The sequence below is a fragment of the Mastomys coucha genome, unplaced genomic scaffold (assembly GCF_008632895.1).
Source record: "Mastomys coucha isolate ucsf_1 unplaced genomic scaffold, UCSF_Mcou_1 pScaffold3, whole genome shotgun sequence".
Taxonomy (NCBI): domain Eukaryota; kingdom Metazoa; phylum Chordata; class Mammalia; order Rodentia; family Muridae; genus Mastomys; species Mastomys coucha.
Genome location: NW_022196909.1, coordinates 50476509 through 50503024, shown reverse-complemented (window position 1 = coordinate 50503024; position 26516 = coordinate 50476509). Strand labels below are relative to the sequence as shown.

At 50.1% G+C, this 26516-nt stretch overlaps 4 protein-coding genes across 15 annotated transcripts in view; all 4 read right to left on the bottom strand.

The window, feature by feature from the left end:
• The window catches only part of Ppp1r18 (protein phosphatase 1 regulatory subunit 18), a 10599-nt gene extending 6657 nt beyond the window's left edge, over positions 1-3942 (bottom strand). Inside the window, exons 1-2 of one of the 4 annotated variants that reach the window (XM_031347290.1) lie at positions 3816-3942; positions 683-2250 (exon numbers count right to left, since the gene is read on the bottom strand). In XM_031347290.1, coding sequence (XP_031203150.1) covers positions 683-2245 — 1563 coding nt within the window. In that variant the 5' untranslated portion in view covers positions 2246-2250; positions 3816-3942. Of the gene's footprint in view, positions 1-682; positions 2688-3282; positions 3706-3815 lie in introns of those variants that run through there. The other 3 variants (XM_031347289.1, XM_031347287.1, XM_031347288.1) reach the window with 3 other exon arrangements.
• LOC116074627 (H-2 class I histocompatibility antigen, D-37 alpha chain-like) overlaps positions 1-26516 on the bottom strand; it is a 714163-nt gene that overhangs the window by 213639 nt on the left and 474008 nt on the right. The gene's annotated exons all lie outside the window — the stretch shown is intronic.
• On the bottom strand, positions 4119-8034 carry Nrm (nurim). The gene is made up of 4 exons (XM_031347378.1): positions 7794-8034; positions 5879-6084; positions 5202-5378; positions 4119-4982 (listed from the first exon to the last, which is right to left on the bottom strand). The coding sequence occupies exons 1-4, from the start codon at positions 7924-7926 to the stop codon at positions 4701-4703; spliced, it is 798 nt and encodes a 265-aa protein (XP_031203238.1). The 5' UTR covers positions 7927-8034; the 3' UTR covers positions 4119-4700.
• Positions 10271-26254, bottom strand: Mdc1 (mediator of DNA damage checkpoint 1). Of its 7 annotated transcripts, none has more exons than XM_031347260.1 (16): positions 25756-26061; positions 22859-22997; positions 21348-21728; positions 21189-21264; positions 18983-20310; positions 18796-18861; positions 18357-18449; positions 16289-17020; positions 16138-16181; positions 14054-15263; positions 13572-13969; positions 13369-13491; positions 13106-13288; positions 12730-12855; positions 12504-12614; positions 10271-12270 (listed from the first exon to the last, which is right to left on the bottom strand). In XM_031347260.1, the coding sequence occupies exons 2-16, from the start codon at positions 22992-22994 to the stop codon at positions 12103-12105; spliced, it is 5175 nt and encodes a 1724-aa protein (XP_031203120.1). In that variant the 5' UTR covers positions 22995-22997; positions 25756-26061; the 3' UTR covers positions 10271-12102. The 7 variants fall into 7 exon arrangements, with proteins under 7 accessions (XP_031203120.1, XP_031203121.1, XP_031203123.1 ...); XM_031347261.1 differs by having other exon boundaries at positions 13572-13666; positions 13799-15263; positions 25756-26060; XM_031347263.1 differs by having other exon boundaries at positions 13572-13666; positions 13799-15263; positions 16784-17020; positions 25756-26058.

Sequence of the window (26516 nt, the reverse complement as noted above, 5' to 3'; positions counted from 1 at the left end):
GGAAGCCCAGGGAGGAAAGAAGGGGGAAGGGACTGGGATATTTTGGAAGAGAAGGCTTTTCTTGTCCCCAGAGAGAAGGAAGCACTGTCTAACATTTGCCCAGTTGGGGGGAGGGGTTGGCAACCCTGAGGTCACCCACTTCAAACGGCCTCTTCTTGCGGGAAGTCGGGGCTGCCTTGGGGTCTAAACCCCTTCTTTCAGCCAGCTCTGTTCCATCACTACACCCCACCCCCACCTCTGTTCTGGGATGTCTTCGTTTAGTTATGACCCCTCTTTCTTAGGGCTGAGACCTTCATTACAACTTCCCTGAACTTCTCTGTCCCCCTGGGTTATTTTCACACATCTTCACAGTTGGTTATCTCTTCTCTCTTTCCAGAGGGTTTAACTGGGTCAAAAACCCCAAAGGAAGAAAAGGAGAGGGGACTGAGAGAGCGGGGAAATAAGCAAGGCTAACACACCCTGAAAACGACACACCCCAACACAGCAGTAGAGTGCTGAACAGAATCCTTGGGGCTCCAAAATGAATGGCAAAGGCAGGCTACCCGGAGGAAGGGTGTGTGCAGGGGGGAGGAAGGGAGTTGGCAGGAATAAAAAGAATAGACGACAAGAACATACGCATATAAAAAAGCCATCCAGTCTGAACTAGAGACTTCTACCCAGTCAGGAGTGGAGGCTCTCTTACCTGTTTGTGATGTCTCTCAGGGGACCCCTTGACAAGGCAGCTGCGGCTGAGACGGAGGTAGCCCCCTAGCACCAAGATCTCCTCTGCAGTTGGGTACCGCTTCTTCCCAGATCCTGACCCTGCAGCATCAGCTGTGGCAGGGTTGACTGGAGGGGCTGGGCTGGCAGGGGGCGCACACCTCCGTGGGTTGACAGTGAAGGTGTGTCCACTGCGGCGGGGGGCCCCCACCCCCGGTCCTGGTTTCACCCCATAGAACAGACGGCTCATGAGGGGATCCCCAGAGGGTTGGGGGGCAGTTGGGGCCAAGGGTGGGGGAGACAGAGGGGCTGGTGTTGGGGGCCTGGGTTCTGTCGCTTCCTCTTCCTGCTGTCTGGAGTCTTCCGTCCCAGAGTGCTCTGGTGGGAGGGGGGAGGGCCCAGAGCAGAGGTTCTGCTGGGCTCTCAGAGGCCTGCTCTGAGCCTCCGCCTCCTCCTTCTCGGCCTCCTCTTCAGCCTCCATACCAGAGGGTCCCGGGTGCTTCTCCGCGGATGCTGGAGGATCCGGCTTCTGAGTTTGTGTGTCTATGTCCCAGGGCGTCCGTTCTCGAGCTTTCCCAGAGTTTAGCGTCCATTTTCGGCCTTCAGTGGGCCTCTGCTCAGCAGTCTCCACTTCTCTAGAGGCTGTGTCTTGAACCTCCTTTGTCACTGGAGACTGGTCTGGGACAATCCCTGAAATCAGTTTCTCTTCCTCTCTCCCACACTCCTCCAAGTAGTCTTTTCTCTCTTCGCTTGACTTTAGCCTCCATTCTGTGGCCTCCAGCTGTGTCAAGCTCTGTTTCTGGGGTTCTCTTGAGTCAAGATTCCATTTATGGGCCTCTGTCAGGCTGGCCTTCTGGTCGCCAGGCTCCCCTGGGCTCAGTCTACTTTCCAATACCTCTTTTCTCTTGGGACTGTGATCTCCAGAACCTGCTAATCTCAGACTCTCCTCTGGAGTTTCTCCGAGGCTCAGCCTCCATTTCTGTGCCTCTGCTGGTCTGGTACTCAGGTCTCTGGCCTCTGCTGGGTTCTGCCTCCAGTCTCGAGTCTCCAAAGACCTCGAACTTGACTCTAGGGCTCCTCCTATCACCAGCCTCCTATCTCTGGCCTCCCTAGGACTTAGCCTCTCTTCTCTGGACTCTCTTCCCTTAGGGCTCTGATCTCTTAAATTACTGGGACTTGATCTCCTTTCTAGAACCTCCAGAGGCCCAGCCTTCCTATCACCAAGCACCTCGTTTCGCTGCTGCTGCTGCTGCTGCCGCTGTCGCTCCTGTTGGATGAATCGGTTCTGATGTACTGGCCCAATAGCCTCCAAAAGGACAGCAGGTTCATCTGGGTCGGGAGGTCCAGCCTCTGCATTCCCAGGCACAGGGCTCCCCTCTCCAGGAGGCAGGCCCAACTTGGCTCTGCGTCGTTCCAGGATTCCCCGCTTCCAGGCTGGCATCTGGGACAAGCGATCCCGTTCTGCTTTCTCACGGCCACGAACCGCTGCCTCCTCCTGCCTCCGCCTGGCTAGCAACTGTAGCTTCCAATCTGGGATAGCAGTCATGGTCACTGGAAGTGAAGGAGAGAGTATTGGGGGACAGGAGCAGGAAGGGTACGCTTCAGAGGAGCCGGGAGACTGAGAATGGGGGGTGGAGGGAGGAAGTGATGCGGGAGGGGACTAAGAAGGGCAGAGTGGGACAGTGGAGGGCAGAGGGGACAGTGGAATTAAGAATGAAGATAGAGGAAGGCCGTGAGAGGAAGGACGGCAAGAGAGTCAGGAACTGAAAAAGTGAAGAGAAAAAACCGGGTGCCAAGTTGGGGGTGGGGATCATGGGAGAGGAAGGGTCGAGATTCCGGGTGGGGGCAGAGCCAGATTGGGGTTTGTGGGCACCAGGCTGTCCCTAAGATATGAGAACGGGAAGCGAGGAAAAGCAGGAGAGAGAGAGAGGACCCGGAGGAGCCGAAGGAGCCGGGGCTGAGTAGTGAGCGGATACAGTCGAGACTGCCTGCCCGGTACCCAGGGGAGATAAATGGGAAGAACAAGGAACCAGCCAGAGAGGGGCGAGGAGGTCGGACAGGATGTGAGAAGGTGAGGACAGATGGAGAGGGCAGAGGTCCAGGGGAGAAGGGAGACTGAGAAACAGGCTAGGGCGCCGGCGCCTCTTCGCACAGGGGCCCCGAAGCTCTCGGCTGCCTTCCCGGCTGCGCTCGGCCCCGCCCCTCAGTCGGGTCCCTACCCCACTGCCTATCCCGCCCCAGAGGCGGGTCAGGGGAAATACCCTCCTCGGGGACTTTTGGTACCCGAGCAAGTGTGCAGCCTGTGCATTCCCAGAACCCTGGCGTCCACCCGCGACCAGTCCCTACAATCTCGCCGGCCACCCCACCGGATACGCTCCACAACACGGGAGCGAGGAGGACCCACATCACGCCTCTGCTGTCCCCCAACCAGGGACCCGGCTCTCAGGGGACCTTGACCCAGCGGGCCGTGCACCCGAGAGAACTGAACGGACGGGCAATCTATGCACAAAGGGGACGCACTCCAGGGTAGATCTGGAGCCAGGAGGCACTTTCCTTAAAGTGGGAGCCCCACAGTCAACTTACACGCCTCGGGGTCCCTGGGAGGAGGTGCAGTGGAGTCAGGCGTCGGGAGAGAGGAAGAGGAGGAGAGAGACGAAGGGAGATCCGGAGGGAGGGAGGGAGGGAAACAGAGGAGGAGGGAAGAGGGAGCCTAGGAGGAGGAGGGACGGAGACGCAGACAGGGGGCCAGGCGGGGGTGGCGACCGCTTTGTCTACGGACAATGGGGCGAGGGAAGGGGGCGCAGGGAGGAGCCCGGCGAAGGGCGGGGCTTCGCCGCCCTTTTTCCCGCGTGGGACACTGGTGGGACTTCTCTCCTGCTGTGGCAATCCCCTCGCTCTATCTCCAGAGACCTTCACCCGCTTCCTATCTTGCAGCCCTGGAGAAGCAGGGTGTCCAGACCCACTTCTCCAGCAGGCCGACCCGGGGCGGCGGCCCGTGACTCAGGCCCCCCGAGGGACATGGGGAGGAAGCGGCAGCTGCTTGGAGTCGGACCCGCCCTTCCCATCTCTCGCCGCTCCTCCCCACGCTTTTTCTTTCCCTGGCCGGTCTTTGTTACCGTGGCAGAGAAGGCGGCTGCCAGGCCCTGGGGTCTGAGGCAAAATGGCTTTGTGAGTTTGCTCTCTTCCCCGAGAGTTATTCTGTCTCCCACGGGTTCCCTGATCTGTACGTGGAGAAACTGTAATATTTGGAGGGAACAAGACTGAACGACTGAGAAATGGGGCGGGTCCATGGGGTGTGGCCCCAGCACAGCGTCTTAAAGAGTGCTTGGCTGTGAAGGCGTGGACACAAAAAACTAGGTCTCATTTTCCTTTCCATGATTGGTTCTGCCGCTTGAGAGTCATGGACCGACAACTGGATATCATATGTATAAAATTTTTAATTTTTCTGCAGCGCATATCCTTTGGGAGAGCAGGGAGCCCTGAGTCAACCCGAGTTAAAAGCGGGAGACATTGTTGTTGGAGACACACCAGAGCTGTAGGGAAGGACCTAAGGAGGTGGAGAAACTAAGGCAGGAATGGGGAGGAGGCACAGCCGAGGTACAAAGAACCTACAAACTTTCAGATAGGCCCTGACATAGCTCCTTGAAGTGGAAACCTGGAAGGGAATCCCTGAGGTGCAGAGCCAATAACAGTGCTAGGGATGAGAGTGAACAAGGCTGACCCTGTGTGTGTACGGAGGTCATGCTCTCATAGAAAAGTAGACTCATGAGTTTTGTAACCATTCTTGGTTTATGAGAAGCAGCCCCTGAAGGCCAGTGGTGAAAACTCTGAATTTAGAGTCCAGGATCAGGACCCTAGAATTGAGTTCTCGGGCAGGAGAGGGGACAGCCCCTTCAGAATATGACTTCCAACCCCCGGTCTGACGCAAACGTGGCCCGGCCTAGATACTAAGGGATTTGATTTTGAGATGGAAAGAAAATACAGGGCTTAGAACTAGCTCCTCACTCTGCTTCCCCATCCTGGGGTCTGGAGAGAAGCTGGAGTTTTCTTTGTAGTTGAGACCGAAGGTAGCGGAGATCTTGCTGGTCAAGCCCATGAGCCAAGCCCAGGTAGAGGGTAAAGAGAAGAGCCAGGAGGAGGCGATCAGTGCCCAAGGTGGGTACCACCCACAGCACTGTCAGCAGTTCCACACATACTGGGTGTCGAAGGTGGGAAAAGAGTCGTAGAGCCCGAGGAGACTTCAGGGACAGAGGTTCACCCAGTCCCAGCACATGGTAATAAACCTGGAAGAGAGAACGTCAATGGAAATCAAAAGTCAAGCCCTCGCCCTCATCAGTTGTTTCTTGCCAGCATCACCCTCAAGTCCAGGAGACCTACAGTTACTGGCCTTCGAAGGCAAGCTGGAGGGAAACGAGGGACTACAAAGAGAGAGAGAAGTCAGAAGAGTATAGGAGGGAGAGACTTGCAGACAAAGGTCTCAGTGAGGGGTGTGGGATTCTCACCTGCTTGAGGCCCATCAGCTCAGCATAATCAAAGACCAGAAGGATGCTGAAGATGAGGAGCCAGGAAACAACGTGGAGCACAAAGCAGAGGAGAGGCACCCAGGTGGCCCATGGTTCAGCCCGAGCCTCCCATAACACTGGGCCTCTGGGTGTGGTCTCCCAGTACCGCATCACCAGCTGGGGAAAGATGAGAGACTGGGCATTACCACACCAGTGGTCTCCCATGCCCCACAATAACCTACACCTACGACGACTCTTTCAGCCAGGCATAAACAGTAAATATTTACCACGTGGAGGGTTCTGGGTGGGGTACTAAGGACATGAAGATGACCCATCCCTACAGAGGATTTTTTTTTGGAGACTGGATGGGATGGGGACTGGTGGATAATAATCACCAAACTAGCCTATGCCAAACATCCAGTGAGAAGACCAACTGGAAGACAAGTGCTATTGTGAGGCCCAGGGAGACTGTAGGATAAGAACTGGGGAGGAATTCGGATATGAAGCAATAAAACATGAACAATGTTGCAAGGGTAAGACATGCTTAGCGTGCTGGGGAGTGTCAAATATATACAGCTGATATATTTGGTGATGGAGGGAAGTGTATGCCCAGGAGGTACAGAGGCTGAGCTCTGCATGTTCTGTTCCTCCAGCCCCCCTTCGGCCAGGCCTCATACCTGCAAGGCCAGGGCCGTGCACGCCACATAGAGCGACCTCTGAAGGACGCCAAAGTACCGGGATGTCCACGCCTTCACTGCCTCAGTTGCCATGAGGCTGTGCTGTAGCACGAACAGTAGCAGCAGACACAGATCCCAAGCCAAGGAGGTAAGAATGCTTCGGTCCTGCAGGGCAGCCAACCACCCGTGTCGGGCATCTGAGGGAGCTGGGGAAGAAAGGGACAAAAGGCCAGTTAAGATGGCTAGGGCAAGCCGGGCAGTGGTGGTGCCCGCCTTTAATCCTAGCACTTGGGAGGCAGAGGCAGGTGGATTCCTGAGTTTGAGGCCAGCCTGGTCTACAGAGTGAGTTCCAGGACAGCCAAGGCTATGCACAGAAACTTTGTCTTGAAAGAGAGGGATCCCGAGTTCAAATCCCAGCAACCACATGGTAGCTCACAACCATCCGTAATGAGATCTCCCTCCCTCTTCTGGAGTATCTGAAGACAGCTACAGTGTACTTACATGTAATAAATAAATAAATAAATCTTAAAAAAAAAAAAAAGATGGCTAGGGCATTCCCCTACCCACATCTTTTGGAGCCCTATGCCACACCCCTGATGCTTTCAAGATCTTGTCATGGCCATTCCCAGTTTACTCTCCTGTTCCTTCAATCTTCCATTTTCTCCAGCCCTCCTCCTGGGGAAAAAGGTTCTTAGGAGAATGCAAGTAGGGTCAACTTTAAAACCAAGGTGGGAGGGCTGGGGAGATGACTCAGTCCACGTAGTATTGTGTAAGCCCGAGGACCTGATTTCCAGCCCCAGCACCATTACAAAAAGCCCAGCATGGTGGTGTGTGTAATTTTAGTGCTGGGAAGGCCCCTGGAAGAATCTCCAGAGAGGCTTGGTCATTAACACTTGCTGTGAGGGCCCAGCTTGGTTCTCAGCATCAACAAGACAGCTCACAACCATCTGTAACCCCAGTTCCAGGGGATCCTCGTCGGTATGCCTTAGGTCTCTGTAAAAACCTCTGTCCTGGGCTGGTGAGATGGCTCAGTGGGTAAGAGCACTGACTGTTTTTCCAAAGGTTCTGAGTTCAAATCCCAGAAACCACGTGGTGGCTCACAACCACCCGTAATGAGATCTGACCCCCTCTTCTGGTGTGTCTGAAGACTACTAGAGTGTACTTATTTACAATAATAAATAAAGGTGTACTCATATACATAAAATATATAAATAAATCTTAAAAAAGAAACCAAACTTCTGTTCCAAGAATATGTGGGAGGCAGAGGCAAGTGGGCCTCTGAGTACCAAGCCAGCTGGGGACACATAGTAATACTCTGTAAAAAAAAAAAAAAGTGGCTGGCCCCTGAGAAAAGACACTCAAGGTTGTCAGCTGGACTTGCACACACTGGAGGAACACAAGCACACATTCCACATATATTCATTCACACACAAGCAAGCAAGGCGACTTGAGGAAGTCATCTTTGGTGTGGTTTTCTTGTTTGTTTTTGTTTTTCCGTGACAGGGCCTCTCTACACACATAGCCCTCACTCAGATCAGGCCTTGAAATCAGTAATGATAGACCTTCAATCAAGAGATCCGCTTGCCTCTGCCCCTCCAATCGTAGGGTTTTAAAGGTGTGAGCTACCACAGCTGGCTGTCCGCGGTTTTCTAGCATTTCCCCTTTTTACCTTTCCCCTTTCCCTGGTTCTCCTCACAAAATCCCACCCCCGCCCCCGCCCGTACTCTGTCAGTCTTCACTCCCAGCTTTCTGCACAGGACTAATTTTGGAGTTTCTGATTTAGCCTCTGCTCCCTTCCCAGCGGCGCCTCCCAGCTTTGGCGGTTTCTCTGTCATTTGTTTCCATGCCCCGCCCTCGCCACGCTGCTCCGGCTCCTCCTCTCCGCTGCAGCTCGCCCTGGATCCCTGCGGCTCACCCGGACCGCCAGACTCCCGGATCCCTCCGAGCAGAGGCCTCAGGGAGGTGAAGCGCACGAACTCCACTCCGGTGCCAAAGGCCAGGATAAAGGAGGCGAGGGCCGCGGGAACCAGCAGCAGTGCAGGGGCCATGGCTAGCAGCGAGCAGCCTGCCGAGAAGGCGGGCTCAGGGTTCCCGCGACTGCTGGCCCTGCCCAGGTCCCGCCCCCTTGGGGGTGCAGGTCGCAAGGCGGAGACCGGGAGCGGCGCGTCACAGCCCGGAGCTTGGAATCCCGGGCGTCGTCAGGGCAGCGGGTCTGCAGCTACCACTGTGGGTCGGTCGAATCTCAGTGCGGTCAGTGTTCTCGAGGAAAGTGAAAACAGAGCCTCCCTTGCGTGGAAACACAAAGAACATCTTTTTTTTTTTTTTTTAAAGATAATTACTCCTTATTCTCCAGCCTCAGTCCCTGATGTGTTGGAGTTACAAACGGCGCCACCCTGCCCAACATAGATTCTTGTATAGTGACCATTTTAGAGCTGGGTGTGGTGGCTCGTGCCTGTAATTCCAGTACTCGGAAGGGTGAGGCAGGAGGATTTGAAATTAGTTCGGCCTGCATTTGGAGACTGGTTCCGGAAAAGCCATAAAAAATGAGTCAAGGCCGGGAGTTGGTGGCATGCCTTTAATTCCAGCATTTGGGAGGTAGAGGGAGGTGGATCTCCAAGTTCCAGGCCAGCCTGGCCTATATAGTGAGTTCTAGGATAGCCAAGGCTACACAGAGAAACCCTGTCTCTAAAACCAAAGACCAAGTAATGAAAGGCTCAATCACTATAGCTATCCAAGTACGGGGTCCTCAGAAGACAAGACCTCATTCCCTCAGATTACAGATGGAGCAAGGTCAGGGAGGCTGGTTGCTCCCAAGACATCTGGACCAAGTTCTCATGCATTGTATAGCACCCCCCCCCCCTTGGGGAATTTATACTGAGTGAGCTGCATCTGTGAATGTTTTTGAAGAAGCTCTGCATACTGTTCTATCCACTTACATACATACATATTTATTTTGCCTTTATGTGCATTGATGTTTTGCCTGCATGTATGTGCGTGTGTCAGATCTTGGAGTAACAGTTGTGAGCTGCCACGTGGGTGCTGGTATTTGAACCCAGGTCCTCTGGAAGAACCCAGTGCTCTCAACCACTGAGCTATCTCTCCAGCCCCCACTCCTTATATTTTTATTATTTTTTTTCCTTTTTTAAAAAATTTTATTTATTATTATGAGTACACTGTAGCTGTCTTCAAATACACCAGAGGAGGGTGTCAGATCTCATCACGGGTGGTTGTGAGCCACCATGTGGTTGCTGGGATTTGAACTCAGGACCTTCAGAAGAGCAGTCGGTGCTCTTACCCGATGAGCCATCTCACCAGCCTCTATTTTTATTATTTTTTAAATGGCAGAATCTAGCCATGGTGGTGGCACAAGCTTTAATGGCAGAATCTTCATGTAGCCCAAGATGGCTTCGATCTTGCTGTTATGTAGCTGAGAATAGTCTTATGTGGATCTTCCCGACTCTGCCTCCAAGTGATAGGATTACAGCCTAGCACCATATCCTGGCTCCACTGATCTTCTAGGAGCTGTGAAGTGGTCCCAGAAGAGCTTATACATGGGAAACAAGCAATTGACTAAGCTTTGTGGTTTCTCTTTAATCTGCTTCATCCATAAGTCATAATGCAAGTCCTAGGGAGGCAAATGCCTAAGGCTCATTGTCCATCCAGCCCAGCTTAATCCCAGTGAGATTCCCTATGTCAAAGAAAAAGTAGCCTGAGGAAGGACATCCAAGGCTGACTTCCAGCCTCCACAGGCATCAAATTAACAAAGGTCTGAGACTGCTGCTTACTGATGAAGCCTTTGGGCAGCATTTCAGGAAGCCTTAGATTCAACCCCCAGCACCCCCAAAAAGAAAAACCTTAAAGATCAAGCATATAGCTGGGGTGTGAATGAGTTGAAAAGCAATTGCCTGTCATGAGCTGGGCCTCATTTGTGCCAACCACCAATAGTTTTTCTTTTTTTAAAGATTTATTATATGTACTTACACTGTAGCTGTCTACAGACTCTCCAGAAGAGTCAGATCTCATTACAGATGGTTGTGAGCCACCATGTGGTTGCTGGGATTTGAACTCAGGACCTTCGGAAGAGCAGTCTTTTGTTTGTTTTTGTTTTTCGAGACAGAGTTTCTCTGAGTAGCCCTGGCTGTCCTGGAACTCACTCTGTAGACCAGGCTGGCTTCGAACTCAGAAATCCACCTGCCTCTGCCTCCCAAGTGCTGGGATTAAAGGCGTGCGCCACCACCGCCCGGCTGGAAGAGCAGTCTTAAGCACCCTTAACCACTAGGGCATCTCTCCAGCCCCACCAATAATTTTCTAAGCTTATACATAATTCACTGCAGGAAAGTATAAAGAAACTTCTTTATTGAAGTGAAATTCATAAAGCAAAAAAAAAAAAAATCCTTTTATACAGTAGTATTTAATATTCTGCAAAAAACCCCTTTTATACAGTATTTAATATTCTGCACTATGTACAATCACTTCCTCTTTCTGACTCCAAGCTTTCAACTCCCCATTGGGATGCTAGACCCCTTGACCAGCTTCTGTGTACTCGGTCTGGCAAACATCAATTTGCTCTTTGTGAATTCACACATTATATATTATGCAGGTGGAATCAAGCCTGTCCCTGTGTATCACTCTTTTAGTTAGGGTGTCTTTGACCAAACACCCTCAAATCCTGTGTTTTCATTCCATATCTGAACATTTCTTTCTGTGCAGATAGCATATTTATATGTTCGTCCTTGCTGAACAAGCATCTACAGTTCTGTATTTGGAAAGAAGTGAGGGGCTGGGAATGAGGTTTAGTGATAGTGCCTAGCATGCATAAAGGAAGCATCAGGTTCAAGCCCCAGCCCAACCAAAAAGAACATTAATCAAGTGCTTTTCATTTTTGAATCTTTTGTAGTTTAAACTGACCTTGAACTTCCGATCCCACTTGCCTTTACTGGGGTTACATATCAAATGCATGTTTAAAAGTTTTCTTTTCCTCCAGAACTTCCAAATGGAGACAGGACAGTATTGGTGGGTCATACGGTAATCAGGCAGGTGCGATGAGTACTGACTTACCTTAGAGATGACCAGAGAAAATTGCAAAAAAACAAACCAAAAAAAAATTTCTTTTCCCCTTCTCTTTCGATACAGGGTTTACTCTGTTAACAGCCCTGTTAACAGCCCTGTGGCTGTTCTAGAACTCACTCTGTAGACCAGGCTGGCCTTGAACTCAGAGATCTGCCTGTGTCTGCCTCCCAACTGCTGGGATTAAAGGGATGCACCACCATGCCCAGACTCCTTCAAGACAGGCTTTCATTCTGTAGCCCAGGCTGAACTGGACCTTGTGACATTCCTACTTCAGCCTTCTAAGGACTGGGACTACACGAATGCCCATGCCTAGCTCTGCACTTTACAGAAACTCTTGTACTGTTTATGCAGAGGACAAGCCAAACACTAGCAGTATTCACGAGTTCTGCTTTCTCCACATCCTGGAAAGTGGCCAACTTTAAAAAACAAATACAATTTACTCTAAATCAATAATAATAAATGAAGTGCAAGTTCAAATCCTTCTTGTGTCTCCACACAAACTTGCTACCAAGAAGGCAGAGTGAGCACTGACCTACTGGAGATGACCAAAGCTAACTGCAAACACTGCAAAACAGTAAGTGCAGCAAAACTAAAGCCCTTCCTAACCACACCCATGAGCCACCCTCATCTTCTCAGTCAGGCAGCTGGTTCCTGTTGAGTAGAAACCTGGGAAGAAAAGGGGAACTGCTGGCTTCCAAACAGGGGTAGACTCAGGGTGCTGAGCCTGGAACAGCTTCATCAGAGCCACTGCAGACTGCAGAGCACAGCTGGGCTGATGGCAGGTGCTCTGTACAGAGCTACACCCCAGCTTTAGTGTGAGCCAACTAAAAAATGGTTATCTTATGAAAAAAGTTCCCTTTTTTTCCTAAAACTTTTTAGGTCTTATTCACATTCCCAAAGAGTTAACAATATAACCTAGGCCTTTGTGAGACCCTGAGGTTGGTTGTTTTGACTTGGTTTTTGAGATGGAGTCTCATTATGTACCTCTGGCTGGCCCAGAACCTATAAAAATATGATTACTTCTGCTTCCCAAGTGCTGAGATTAAAGGTGTGAACTACCTTGCCCGTCTTAACTGTGTGTGTGTTCCTTTTCCTTTTTTCGAGTGTTTCCTAGGACTCGTTGCTGGTCTGAGAGCGTAGAGGTACATATTTTTTTAGGTAGACAACATTTCCAAATTGGAGAGGACAAAGGCCTCTGGTGTGGCTTCCTGCTTTAGCACTCCAGTCAGGATGAACTCAGGAGAAAGGAGGGGGAGCCCCAGGCGAGATGGAATAGCACAGAGAGGTAGGTCTTCAGTGCAAGTTATGATAACTCGGTGAAGCTGTGAAGAGACAGCAAAGGTTAGGAAGGGAGGAACCTTGAAACAGAAGTCAGACCTATTAAGCTGGCACCACATCTGGCTATTCGAAAATGTTTAAGCGTCAAAACAACACTGAGTCCCTTTTGAGGCCAGCACCTCTTCATCCCTTCCCCTCCATCATTCCTCCGACCCTTTCTTATTCCCACCTCCTTTCCAGCTGTTCCCGCCTCAGGCGCAGGGCAAGCTTGTCATACCTTGTAGGAATGGGGCATGCTGGGCAGGAAAGTGCCTCCACAGCAAGTGATGATCTCTCCCATCTGAGGTGGGGGTGGCTGCACTCCAGGGGTCACATGAATCTCATAGTCCTAAGGGAGGAATGGTGGAGACAGATAATCTACAGTGACAGGCCAAAGGCCACTGTGAAACCCCTAAGGGGTACGGGGATAGGACTGCAGCATGGTGCAGAAGACAGCCTCTCACCTCCAGTAGTCTTTGTTCCTGAGCACGGCTAAGGGAATCCCGAAGGCTGAAGCTAAAGTTCTTCTCTTGTTCAGGATCAGTCACTAAGTAGTCATCAGGCGGCAAGAAGCAACCAGCCTTTCGGGACTAAGAGGAACAACAGGCAGAACTGTCGCTTATCTGAAGAGAACTTACTGTGTCTTGTTTGTCCTTCCCAGTACTGAGGATTGACCTCAAGACTTCAAGCATGCTAGGCAAGTGCTCTAACACTGAGTCATCCCAGCCCTCTATCTTCTCAAAGCAGCCCACTGCCTCGCTAACACAATTCTCCATCTCCTCCCTCCCACTGCTAGGTGAGCAGTCTTTTCCAGCCATTCATCATATCCTGGTTTTTTACCTGATACAGCCAGTTCAGGGACAGGATGGGAATTCCCTTCCCCAGGGCACACAAGAACTTGACTGTCCTGCGGATGCGATCAGTAACCAAGTGGGAGGCCTCATTTACTGAGCTGGCCAGACTACCTCCCAGAGCTAGCACTGCACGCTCTCCACGAGAATCCATGACTCCTGTGAACAGTACCTGGGGGATGGTGCAAAGATGGTTATAGCAACCCACACTAGCAACATGCATCTCTCAATCCCTGGCCCCTTGTTTTCTACCTTGGGGGTTACTGCTTCTTGATTAGGTTTAGTTCGCCGGCTTCGAGTTGGGTTTCCCTGGGTTTCTTCTTCTGCATGGTCCCTCTTTCTCTTGCCTGGTGTTGAAATTGCAATCTCCTGAGGCTGAAAAGCATCTCAGTGAACATCTCTGAGCCCTGTAGCTCTTGCTCCTAGCTAGGGAGCTCCCCTAGTTCTCCTCTTACCTCTTCCTTCACTTGTGTTTCTGCAGGATCTTCTACCTTGACAACTATGGTTTTCTGCGGGACTTGTCTTCGGGGACGTTTCTGACGGGGTGGATCTGTGGTAGTAGAATGCTTCTTTCGGATTTGAGAAGACTTAGGCTGGGGCTTAGGAATGGGCCCTGATCTCCCAGCTGCTTCGTTATGCATCAGGGGAATGGCAGGCTCGGGAGTGGTTGTAATTGACTCACCTGCTTCTGACGCCCCTGAGCTTTGGCTGGCTGAAGATTGGGGCTCAGGTTCAGAGGGGGCAGAGTAAGACTTATGACCAATGGGAACTGTGTGGGAACCCTGCTTCCCAGTAGCCCTCCGTCTCCTTTGGTGATTGGTTTGTGGAATGGGCTCCAGGGTAACAGGCTGGGCTGTGGGGACAGGAGGCTTAAGTTCAGGGGTAGTGGAAATGGGGGAAGCATTTAGGGGTGAAGACTGTAGTGTTGAGCTCTGACCTGTGACCTTAGGGGTGACAAGATGGTCTGTAGAGGTGGGAGGCTCAAAATCAGGGGCCATTGGCCCAACTGATTCAGAATCTTCAGTGGAGGGTTTATATGTCCTTCCCCGACTGACTGGAGCTGTGGGCTTGGGGGTAGGTTGTTTTTTGGAAGTGAAAGGCTGGAGTTCAGGGGTTGTGGGGACACTTGCTTCAGGAGTCCTGACAGACGACCTACGTCTCCTGCCCTGAGATGAGGGCCCAGGGGTATCAGGCTGTTCTGTGGAGGTGGACTGATGGAATTCTGGGCCACTTTGGACTAGTTCCGGGGTCCTGATGGACTTACTTGACCTACCCCGAGAGGCCTGAGATGTGAGGTTGGGAGCGATAGGCTGTTCTGCAGAGGTAAGAAGCTGCAGTTCAGGACCAGTGGGGACAACTGGTTCTGGGGTCTCGATAGATGATTTACTTGATCTACCTCGAGTGGCCCTAGGTTTAGGGATAACAGGCTGTTCTATGGAAGTGAGAGGCTGCAGTTCAGAGCCAGTGGGGACAACTGATTCTGGGGTCTTGACAGAAGATTTACGTGGCTTGCCCCTTGTGACCCGAGAAGTGGGTTTAGGTATGACAGGTTGTTCTATGGAGGTGGGTGGTTGGAGTTCAGGGCCAGTAGAAATAAGTGGTCCTAGGGTCTTGTTGGAAGACCTACTTGGTCTGCCCCGAGTGGCCCGAGGCTTGAGGTATGGGGTGACAGACTGTTCTGTGGAGGTGGGAGACTGGATTTCAGGACCTGTGAGAACTGGTTCAGGCATCTCAACAGAGGTATGTGCCCTGCCCTCAGTGACCTGAGATGTAAGTTTTGGGATGACAGGCTGTTCTGTGGAGGTGGAAGGCTGGAGCTCAGAGTCTGTAGGGACAATCAGTTCTGGGGTCCTGGTAGAGGACCTATTTGCCCTTCCCCGAGTGGATCGAGATATTGGTCTAGAGGCAGTAGGCTGGTTTGTGGGGCAAGTGGTATAAGGCTTAAGGGCAGCAGAGGAATGTGGGGAGGAGGTCATCCTGGAGGACCGCCGTGGCCTGACACTAGGCTTTGTGTGAAGACTCTCAGAAGAGGTTGAAAACAGAGGCTGAGGGTTAGACTGCTTTTGGCTCTGAGCGGTGAGGAGACTCTGAGCTGATGCTTCAGGCACTGGAGAAAACAGGTGAAGGTCTGGAGGCCCGGGATCACCCTGAGGAAGAGGAGAAGCAATTGACAAGAGGCACCAAGAAAGAGGTAGACAAGAATCTTTACCTTTTTTCAGTGTTTCTAGGAAGTCATTGCTCATGTGCCTCCAGTGTCCTCCACTGACTCTTCTACCTTAACTTCCAAGTGCTGGGACCAAAGGCCTGTTTGCATGTCTGGTTTGATTCTATTTATGGTCACAGCACACTCACTGGCACGTCTCTTTCTGTGACCTCTCTGTAGGCTAGGAACTCCTTGGGAAGGAAGCAATCTTGGATACCATAAGGGATCCCTAACCCTAACACTTCAGTGCAGTGATGTGCACAGGTGGGTATGGCAACTAAGATATAGCTGGGGCAAAGAGGGACAAAACACAGAGACACCTCTAGGTCAATATAGGGAACTATGGGTGGCAGGACACAGGAGTAGAAACCAACTAATGAGTGACAAACAAGAAAACTGGGAACATGGGACCAGGGAGACAGGTCAGTAGGCAAGGCAAGCACCAAGACTGCATTTCATCCCTAGAACCCATGTCCAAAGGCCAAGCATAGTGGCTATGTTAGAATCCCAGTGCTAGGGAGGCAGAGATAGGAGGAGTCCTGGAGCTTGCTGGCAAACAGCCTAGTCTACTTGAGCATGTTCTAACCCAGTTCAAGATCCTGACCACCATCCTTCTAAAAAGCTGGGGAGTCCCTGAAGAACAACACACAAGGCTGTCACTTGGCTTCCTCATGCACTGCCCCCAAACACACACCCTCACAAACATGCACAAATGTACATGCAGTGAGAAACCAGGAAATATAGACAAAGGAAGATTAAAGTAAGGCTAGATAAAGGGCTGCCAGGGAAGTAGAGGCATGATTAAGAACACAGCTCACCTGGGAAGCCTTTCCAGCAGGTGTCATCTGGCAACTCAAGCGGCCTAGGCAGAGGATAAAGCAAGAGTGGCTGAGTGTTGTGCAGCCTGTACCTCAGATGCTAACTGCCATGAGGACTACATACACTTGGCTCCCCCTGCCTCACACTTACCTCTCTGCTGCCTCCCAGGGCTCAAAGGGTCTCCCTTTCCTCCATCTCCCTGGCTCCCAGAGATTACTGGGGCTGATGCAAGTCCCTCAAGGTCCTTCACCCCAACTCCAGGCTTTAGTGTTAGACTAGCAATTTGCCCTTTCTCATCACGGCTCCCTTCCTGTGCCACCCCTCCATCAGGGGTCACTTCTAAACCAGCTGCCTCCTGTTCTTTCTCTGGTTCTGGTTTCTCCACTCTTCTCTCTCTCTCCTGTGAGTCTTTGGACATCTTCATTTCTACCTCCAAACTCTCCCTATTCCCTTCAGGATCCTCGTCAGCCTCTTTTCTCTGACTGTCTCTAGCTAACATCTTTTTTGGTTCTCTGTCCTCTGTCCCCTGAGTTAGCTCTTCCCCTGTCACGTCTTCTCTCTCACTGTTTGCTGTTCTTCCCCTGATTTCCCTCTCCAATGGCTCTCTCTCAGGGGTCATCCTGTCTGCCAATTCCTTTGGTATACCCATGGCTTTCTCCACAGTCTGTATCTCTCTGCCTTCAATTCTCAACAGCTCTGTGTGAACTGGGCTGGTATGAACCAGATGTTGGTGTCCTCCTGGTTCCCTAGGTAGAGACAGTTGAGATCCATGAGCTTCAAGGTGGATGTCAATGAGCTGGGGCTCAGAAGTCTCTGTCTGTTCTTTTAGACAGAATGGCTGTGTAGCCAAGACTTCCCAAGGCACATCCAAGGTATCTGCACCTAAACAGGACCAGAGAAAGGAGGTAAATACACAGGTAAAGATGGAACTAAGGCTGAGGACTAGAGCAGACTCACAAACAGCTAAATGGATTACAAAAGGCAAGCTGCAGTAGGGTGGTGGCTGCAACAATGAATGCTATTCAGAAGGTTATAACCTCACACAGCTCCTTCAGGAGCCTCATTTGAAAAACAAGTATTGAGGATGTGGTTTAGGAAAACAGTCACTTTAGGAGAATACTCATTTGGCAGGCATAAAGCCCTGGGTTCAATCTCCATGGAGAATGCAGAGGGGAAAAGTTTTTGAGTTTTTTGGCCAACCCCAAATCTCCTGAACTAGAATCAGACAATCTAATTTCTATTTGTTTGTTTGTTTGCTTTTGGTTTTTTCGAGACAGGGTTTCTCTGTGTAGCCTTGGCTGTCCTGGAACTCAGAAATCCGATTGCCTCTGCCTCCCAAGTACTGGGATTAAAGGCGTGGGCCACCACTGCCCGGCTTTTAATTTTTTTTCTTTTTTGTTGTTTTATTTTTTAAGATGTATTCTAAAGTTTTTTATTCACATGCATATGTGTATGGTGTATGTGGGTACCCAGAGTGTGATATGATAAATCTCCAGGAGTGGAGTTACAGATGTCTGCCAGCTGCCTGACACGGGTGCTCAACTCTGCTCCTCTAGAAGAACGATTGCCACTCTTAACCAATGAGCCATGTCCATTTCGTTGTTGCTGTTTGAGACAAGGTCTCATTTAGTCAAGGTCTCAAACTTTCTATGCAGTCCAGGATGGCCCTGGGCTCCTGCCTCTGCCTCCCAAATTCTGGGATTACAAGTATGTGTCACCACGTCTGGTATAGGTTCTTTCCCTGATGAAATGGAGATCAGTAAAATAGTAAAAGAATATGAAAGGTGGGTCTGGGGATACGGCTCATCTAGGTTAGAGAGCTCATCTAGCATTCATATGAAGTCCTGGCCCATACCTAGGTGGATGGCACACACCTGTAATCCCAGCACTTCAAGGTCATCCTCAGCTACATGAATTCTTTGTCAACTAGAATATGAGGGCTGAAGAGAGAGCACTGGTCGCTCTAGCAGAAGACCTGGGTCCAGTTCTGAGAACCCACACAGTAGCTCACAACAGGTCTTAACTCCAGTTCCAGGAGATAAGACATCCTCTTCTGACTACTGTGGGCACCAGGCATGCACATGGTAAACACACATGCATGCAGGCAAAACAGTCATACATGTAACATAGGTAAATCTAACAGACAGCATATGAAAGGAAACAGAGGAAGAAAACAAGAAAGCACGCAAAGTTGGGAGTCAGGGAGCCTTCCTTGTACCTGGAGTCGGAAGGCTGTGATGGGAAGGTCCAGGCTTTTGTGGAAGAATGCATGGGAAGACTTGGGTAGGCTCATCTTCCAGACTCTGGACAGCTGCAGCAGAAAAGGTCGGTAGACTTACTCCTGCTTCTCTACCTTGCTCTTGCCCCCTTGCTCCCCCTCTCTCCCCATCCCCTTCCCCCTCTCTCCATGTAGTCATGGCAGGCCTCTACTTCTCTACTCTCTCCTTCTCTCTGCCTTTCTCTGCCTCTGCTACCCTCTTAACTCCCCTCCCTATTCCCTAAATAAACTTTATTCTACACTAAAAAAAGAAAAAAGAAAAGGTGGGTAGAACACAGTGGTCCCAGAATGTCAGGGTCCCATACTCTACTTGGCCACATCATCTTTCAAAGGCCACTAGTCTAATTGGCCAGCGCTCCCTGGCACATAATGTCCTTACCATCTGGGTGCTGGCTCTCCCCTTCCACAAAGCACTGGGTAGCTGGAAGGCACAGATCTTCAGGTTCTGGTGGGAAGAGACGCGAGACAGATGAAAAATCAACTCTCATCCTAAAGACCTCTACAGTTCCCTCTGAACCCTTATAGCCAATTTAAGGGTCAAAGGCAGAGCAGAGGGCAACACTTACCGTCACAGCACTCTTTGGCACTCTTGGTCCCGCCCACTTGTGCTTCTCTCTCCCTTCCTGTGGAGGTTTGGGCTCCCTCTCTCTGTGGCAGGGTGAGATTCCCTGAAGTTTCTGTGTATATTACCACTTGCTCCACTGGTGCTGCAGGTGACCTGCTTTGGGCACCCCCCTCAAGAGCACTTTCCTGCTCAGAAATGGCTGCAGCACACTCTGTCCTGGCATCTTCTGCTATTGGCTGCTGGCTCGTTCTTAAGGCTGCCACTGGTAAGGATGAGTCTTCCTGTGCAGCTGTTTCCCAAGCTTCCTCAGAAGGCTGGGCTCCCTCTAGAGGCACCTGGTGCTTCTCCCCCAGGGTAACAGATGGCCCTGGGACTTCCTCCTCCACTTGTGCTCCATTCTTTACCACAGCAGAGGAGGCCTGATTTACCGCTAGATGGCTGCCAGGGGAGCTCATATCCATGTCCTCATCTACATCATTAGGCCTACTGGGAGGCTGGCTCTCTGGCTGTGTGACAGTAAGAGCCTCATCTACATCCATGGGGCTGTCAGGGACAATCCCTCTCTTTCCCGCTGAGGATCCCTCCTCCACATCTGTGTCACTGTCTCTCCCAGAGGCACTCTGGCTTCGTTCTACAAGGACCTGTGGTTGGGACTTGACCTCTTCTGTGCCTGGGTCTTTACGCCACAAAGCAATTCCTCTCTCTTTCAGATGGGCCAAGGTAAGTGCTGCTGAGACCTCCTCCTCCTCCTCGTCTGTATCACTGTTGAGCACCATGGGTGTGTGGTTTCTCTCTAGAGGGACAGCCAGTGCAATCTTGTCCTCCTCCACATTTGTGTCACTACCAGCTGGGCTATCTTGCAGATGTGCCACACCAGGTGCTCCAGGATCCTCTATACCAACTCCAAGTAGCACTTGGTTCTTCTTCATAGGAACTACAGGGGGAGTCACAGGGATCCTCTCTTCTTCCACATCTGTATCACTGTCCACAAAACCAGAGGGTTGTTGTTCTTCATCCACTTCTGTGTCACCGTCCTCCCCAAGAGTGGGGCTCCTCTCCAGAACTGACCCATCCAGAACCCCTGCACTGCCTGCCTCCTTCTTGACTTTTGTGTCCTCCAACTTTTGTTCAGTAGGCTGAGCCTGTATGCCAGCAGTCATTCCTTTAGCTTCAGGCTGCTCAGCCTCCCCTGCGGCACCATTGCTGTCAGCTAAAGAGGACTCCTCTTCTACTGGTTGCTGACCTTGTTCTTCATCTGTGTCACTGCCCAAACCAAAGGGCGAAGATGGCCCAGGGACACTTGGGGCCGGAGAAGAGACCTCTTCATCACTGCAAAGAAAAAGAATCCATTGAATGTATGTCTTGGGGAGAGACACCCCAGTCAGCTATGAGGACCTTGAAAGCAGGCACTGCTGGTAGCTGTTTTCTCATCTCCACTGAGACTATCAGAAGTGCTTGGGCTGGAGAGACGGTTCAGCGGTTAAAAGCACTGACTGCCCTTCTAGAGGTCATGAGTTCAATTCCCAGCAACCACATGGTGACTCACAACCATCTATCTGTAATAGAATCTGATACCCTCTTCTGGTGTGTTTGAAAACAGCTACAGTGTACTCATATAAATATAATAAATAAATCTTAGAGGAAGAAGAGGAGGAGGAAGAAAAGGAGGAGAAGGAGGAGGAAGAAGAAGAGGAGGAGGAAGAAGAGAAGGAAGAAGAAGAAGAAGAAGAAGAAGAAGAAGAAGAAGAAGAAGAAGAAGAAGAGGAGCAGCTCATCATGGTTTAATTAAGCTGAAAAATGATTATTTGAAGGCCTTTAGCTCCACCTTTCAAGATAATCATTTGACAGACAGTGGTGGCCCACCCCTTTAATCTCAGCACTTGGGAGGTAGAGGCAGGTGGATCTCTGAGTTGGAGCCCAGTTCCAGGACAGCCAGAGCTACAGAGAGAAACCCTTGTCTCAAAACAAAAACAACCCCCCCCCAAAACAAAATAAACAAAACCAAAAACTAATCATGTCTTCAAGATTGACTTCTTGTTCAAAGGCTCAGGTATGGCAGTGTAATCCTGTAATCCCAATACACAGAACCATGAGGGGTCTGAACCCAGAGAGTTACCCTGAGTCTGAGACCACCCTGGGCTATAGGCTTTTGTTCTGAAAACAAAAACAAAACAAATGATTCAGGTATCTGGTACTTTGGTACCTACCTTTCTGGAACTACTGTTGCTGAAGGGGATGCTGTATTCCTTGATCCATTTGTCACACACCTTCCAGAAGGAAAATCTGGCAAGAACAGGAAAGAATAAATTTGAGTTCACATCCATCATGCCTGTCTCTTCACTCCTATATCCAAAGCACAAACTTACCCCCTTCTTCCTCTGAATCCTCAGCCAACAAAACTCTGGAATTCTGGGATCCTACCCGTATTCTGGGGGTCTTCTCTATAGTTAGAAGACTCCGAGGGACCAAGGGTGGTGGGACATCCAGGCGATGGTATTGGCAGGGAAAGTCTGCAAACAGAATTAATTCCTGGTCCCTCAGACGATGGCTCACTCCAGGAGGTAGGACCCTAGGAGGCTTTACGATTTGAGTGCCATTGAGGCTCCCACAATCCTGGAGGACAGGGGCTTTGTTCCAAGCTGAGATTTCAATTACTGCATGCTGTTTGGAGATGGATGGAAAAGGCAGGGCCACAGAGCAGTCTGGGCTCCGACCAACTACATTCTTGCCAAGGTAGAGTGGGAAATCTGAGGATCAGAGAAAAAATATAAGAGTGTAAGGCCAGAGTCCTGCCCTGAAGATATTCTGGTTAGATACCCTACTGTTCACTCAGAGCTCTTACAGGCATTAAAAAACAACCAACAAAAAACCGCTGAGGGCATGCCAGCACAGAAGAGCATTTATAATACACCACTCATCAGAAATATTCTATCTAGCCACATTTTTGTTTTTTTTCCCAATTGCTCAAACTCGAGAACAGAGCTTCATTCATGCTAGCTAAACACTTTCCCCCTGAGCTATAGCTATAGCTCTTGCTTTGTTTTTTTGATTTGGGGTCTTACCACGTAGCCTGGATCATTTTCAAACTTACTACGTAGCCTAGGTTACCCTCAAATTCTAGAGTCATCTCCTGAGTACACAGGGATCACAGACATGCACCACCGTGCCCAATGGATGTGTCTGTGTAATAAAATACATATAATACAGGCACATGCCTTTGATTCCAGCCCATAGGAGGCAGAGGCAAGAGGCCAGCCAGGTCCGCATAGTGAGTTCCAGAACAGCACAGGCTGTATAGAAAGACCCTGTCTCAAAGGAAAAACAAAAATAAAGAAAATACTACACACACTACAACTCTAACCACTTCATTGCATGTATGCTGTCCTGTTGTACTATACAGCCACTGTTCTTCCACAGTCACCAACACACACAGTGAATGTGTGCACCTGCATGATTTCATGTCTACTACATGTGTGCTGGCACCCTGAGATCAGAAGATAGTGTCAGGCCCCCTGGAACTAGAGCTCCATGTGGTTGTGAGCCACCATGCAGGTGCTGAGAACCTAAACCTCTCCAAGAGCAACAAGCACTCTTAATCACTGAGCCATCTTTTCAGCCCCCACATTGTATTTTTATTTGAAACTCTTCATTTTCTCTTGACAAAAGGAAATCACTCCTAGAAAGTCCCAGCCTCAGTCAACTCAGGTGGACACTTTGGCATCCCCAGTGTACAGTTACTCATATCCCCTTTGAAACACACACACACACACACACACACACACACACACACACACACACACACACACGGTTCTACCAACCCTCCAACTTCTTCTAAAAAAGACCCACATTCATACTTTAGTTGCCAATATCCCCTGACCTCTTTCTGGTCCATGAGTACCACTGAAGAGACGTAGCCGCCCTATAGGTTCCACACTATACCCCAAGGATCCACTGGATAGTTCTGTCTCTTCCTCTTTTTCAGCATCCCAGTCAATCACCTGGGTGTTTTCCATGACCTGTAAAAGAAACACATTATCATTGCTCTGTCAGAGAAAAAAATAACTGGAGGTAAATGAGGTAAACCTGAGTAAATGTGGAAATGATGTCTCTTCCCTCCCTCCCTCTCTCTCTTTCTCTCCCCCCTCCCCCTTCTAAGACAGGGCTTCTCTATGTAGCCTGTCCTGGAACTCACTTTGTAGACCAGGCTAGCCTCAAACTCAGAGATCCCCTTGCCTCTGCTTCCCAAGTGCTGGGATTAAAGATGTGCACAACCAGGGCTGGAGAGATGGCTCAATGGTTAAGAGCACTGACAGCTCTTCCAGAAGTCACGAGTTCAATTCCCAGCAACCACATGGTGGCTCACAACCATCTGTAACAAGATCTGACGCCCTCTTCTGGAGTGTCTGAAGACAGCTACAGTGTACTTACATACATGAAATAAATCAATCCTAAAAAAAAAAAAAAAATGTGCACAACCATGAGGTGATGATTTTCTCTCAGTTATTCTAAAGCATGTAACAATATTCAGGAGTGGGAGAGTATGCCAGAGATAGAATGTTTGGCTAGTCTCTGTGAGGTTATATGTTCAACACTTAGTACTACCAATAAGGAAAAAAAAAATCTTTTTTTTTTTTTTTCCCCCAAGACAGGGTTTCTCTGTGTAGCCCTGGCTGTCCTGGAACTCACTCTGTAGACCAGGCTGGCCTCGAACTTAGAAATACACCTGCCTCTACCTTCCAAGTGCTGGGATTAAAGGTATGCACCATTGCCCAGTGAAAAAAATTTTATGATAAAAGCATGTTGGCATATATCTGTAATCCCTGCATCTGAGATGATAAAGCAGGAAAATGAAGAACTGGAGACCTTACTAGGCATGATGATGTACAGTTTTGATTATAGCAATGGAAAGGCAGAGGTAGGCAGATTTCTATCTGGTCTCCATAGCCAGTTCCAGGCCAGCCAGAAGTACAGTTAGATCACAGATTCAAAAAAACGGGGGGTGTGGAGGGTTGGGTGGGGCTGGAGAGATGGTTCAGTGGTTAAGAGCACTGACTACTCTTCTAGAGATCCTGAGTTTAATTCCCAGCAACCATATGGTGGCTCACAACCATCTGTAATGGGATGTGATGCTTTCTTTTGGGGGGGGGGGTGGTGTTTCAAGACAGGGTCTCTCTGTGTAGCCCTGGCTGTCCTGGAATTCACTCTGTAGACCAGGCTGGCCTTGAACTCAAAAATCCACCTGCCTCTACCTCCCAAGTGCTCCCAGCTCTGATGCCCTCTTCTGATATGTCTGAAGAGAGTAATGGTGTACTCATATTCATAAATCTTTTTTAAAACCGTAGAAACCAGTCTTGGCTATATTGAGAACAAATAGTATCTATGTACATAATTTATACTTTTGGCCATGACACAAAGTATACCATGATATAGAAAGGAATTCTTTATAGGATTTGATTGCTTGCTTTTAGATATTACAGATTGCATCTAGAGCCTCACACACCAAAACAGATGCTCTACCACCAAGTTCTAGCCTCAGCCCACAGGTACAAAGTACAAATATGGTAAGCTGGACTGAGGTGGTGTATGCCCACAGTTCCAGCTATGGGGGCAGCTGAAGCAATATAATTGCTTCAGTCCAGAACTTCCAGGTTAGCATGGACAACACAGTAAGACCCCCTTAAACAAACAAACAAACAAACAAAAAACCAGCAAGGTGGCTCAGTGGTTAAAAGCACTGCATGCTCTTCCAGAATACCTGGGTTCAGTTCTCAAAACCCACACAGGGGCTCACAACAATTCGTAACTCAAATTGCAGCATATCTGACACCCTCCTTGGAACCACACAGTCACCTGTGTGAGGGTATTGGTTTTGAGAAACAATGGTATGTGAAATATACTGTTTCTGGGGCTGGAAAGATGGCTTATCAGTTAAGAGCACTGATTACTCTTCTAGAGGTTCTGAGTTCAATTCCTAGGATCCACATGGTTCACAAACATCCGTAATCGGATCTGAAGGGACAGATTACACACACAGGGAAACTAGTGAGGATCAAACTTAGGGTCTTGTACATGTTCTGGTTTTTAAAAGCCCGTTTACCACTCCCTAGTTGATTTCATCATCCACTATTGAGTTTTGTGTTGTATCAGGCATAATAGCCAAATGACACAGGGAAGTAATACCTGCAAAGGCTCATTTGCTCAGGGTAGCACAGCATGTAAATAAAAATGAGTCACAAAGCCCCTAGTTTATACACTCTCCTCTGCATACCTCAGCTTGCAGTACAAAGAACCAGAGAAGCTAACATATAAAGAGGTGTGTTTATATGTCAGGCACTGTTTTAACACATTGGGTTGACTGACTCATCTCTTTTTGAGAAGAACCCTGGAAGGGTATGGCTGCTCTTCATTTTTTTTTTTTTTCAGATGAGAAACAACACCACAGATGGGTTAAGGAACGTTTCTAAACCACTCCTGGTGTTTTCTCGTGGCTGCTAAGTCCACAGAATTAAAGCAGTTCCTTGGCAAGGCCCTTTACGTCTTCGACGTCTCTCTCCGGATCAGGACCGGTGGAACTTTATCTATGTACCCACCTCCTCCCCTACTCCGGGGTCCGTCTTACTTACTCTACCGTAATTATGCACACCTCGTACCCAGGTGTTTGGGCACGCATCCTCAAAAATGAATCCTGCGCTCACGGTAGCTACACAGCTGGGGCTACTGATTAACAAACAAACTTAAGAGACAGGAGTTCAAAATTGCACCGGTGGATTTTACCTATAAAGCTGTCACACACGAGGAAAACGCTGACAGGAAAAGTAGTGTCCCCCAAGAAGGAAACTCCGTCCCGTAGGCGTCCAGCAGACGCCTACGACCCTTTGCTCCAATGGAAGGGCGACCATCTTTGAAACCCACGCTGGAGTTTTGTTTCCCTCGGGGCCTAACGTTTCCGTGTCGCCAAACCTCCACACCGGCCAGGGCGGCGGGCAAGGATTAGCATAAAACTCAGAAACCGACACCCAAATTACCTCCGCCCCGTGACACCTAAGGCACGCCCCTCCCGCCCTCAGGAAGACTCGAGGCGCGGGCAGCCGAACTCACCGACTGATTCCCCAACGCGCGCGCGCCAGCGCGCGAGCCGCCAGTAACGGCCGCTCCCCGTGTGGCGGGAGTGCGAATCCCGGAAGAGGGTCGGTGGGCTGATTGGCTCCTGGAGCTGTCTTTTATTTCTGGGAGCGCGCCGATTGACTCCAAGCCCAAGACGGAAGCCCCGCCCCCGTCCCGCTCCCTCACAGCTCAAAAGGGTGGCGAGCGGCGGGAAACAGGCCGAAGGAAACGCTGACAATCGGGGAGGGGCTGTGGCCTGGGAATCCCGCGCCGCGATTGGGCAGCGCCCTGGGCCAACCCTCCGTCGCGACGTCATCCGCGGAACACTTCCCGCGCAGATTTCCAAACGCCTACCAGAGAGTCTGGCGCCAGTGGCCGTCGCGGCTAGAAGGGCTGTACCATAGAGGTCGTTCCGAGGCCAGAGCGCCCTT

Coding starts and splice junctions, on each gene's coding strand:
- Nrm (XM_031347378.1), bottom strand. CDS start 7,926: ATGGCCCCTGCACTGCTGCTGGTTCCCGCGGCCCTCGCCTCCTTTATC. Junction 6,085..7,793: donor CCGGGAGTCTGGCGGTCCGG/GTGAGCCGCAGG, acceptor TTTCTTCCCCAG/CTCCCTCAGATGCCCGACAC. Junction 4,983..5,201: donor AGCTGATGGGCCTCAAGCAG/GTGAGAATCCCA, acceptor TCTCTCTTCCAG/GTTTATTACCATGTGCTGGG.
- Mdc1 (XM_031347257.1), bottom strand. CDS start 22,994: ATGGAAAACACCCAGGTGATTGACTGGGATGCTGAAAAAGAGGAAGAG. Junction 16,182..16,288: donor CCCTGGGAGGCAGCAGAGAG/GTAAGTGTGAGG, acceptor TCCTCTGCCTAG/GCCGCTTGAGTTGCCAGATG. Junction 12,271..12,503: donor GCATGCCCCATTCCTACAAG/GTATGACAAGCT, acceptor GTCTCTTCACAG/CTTCACCGAGTTATCATAAC.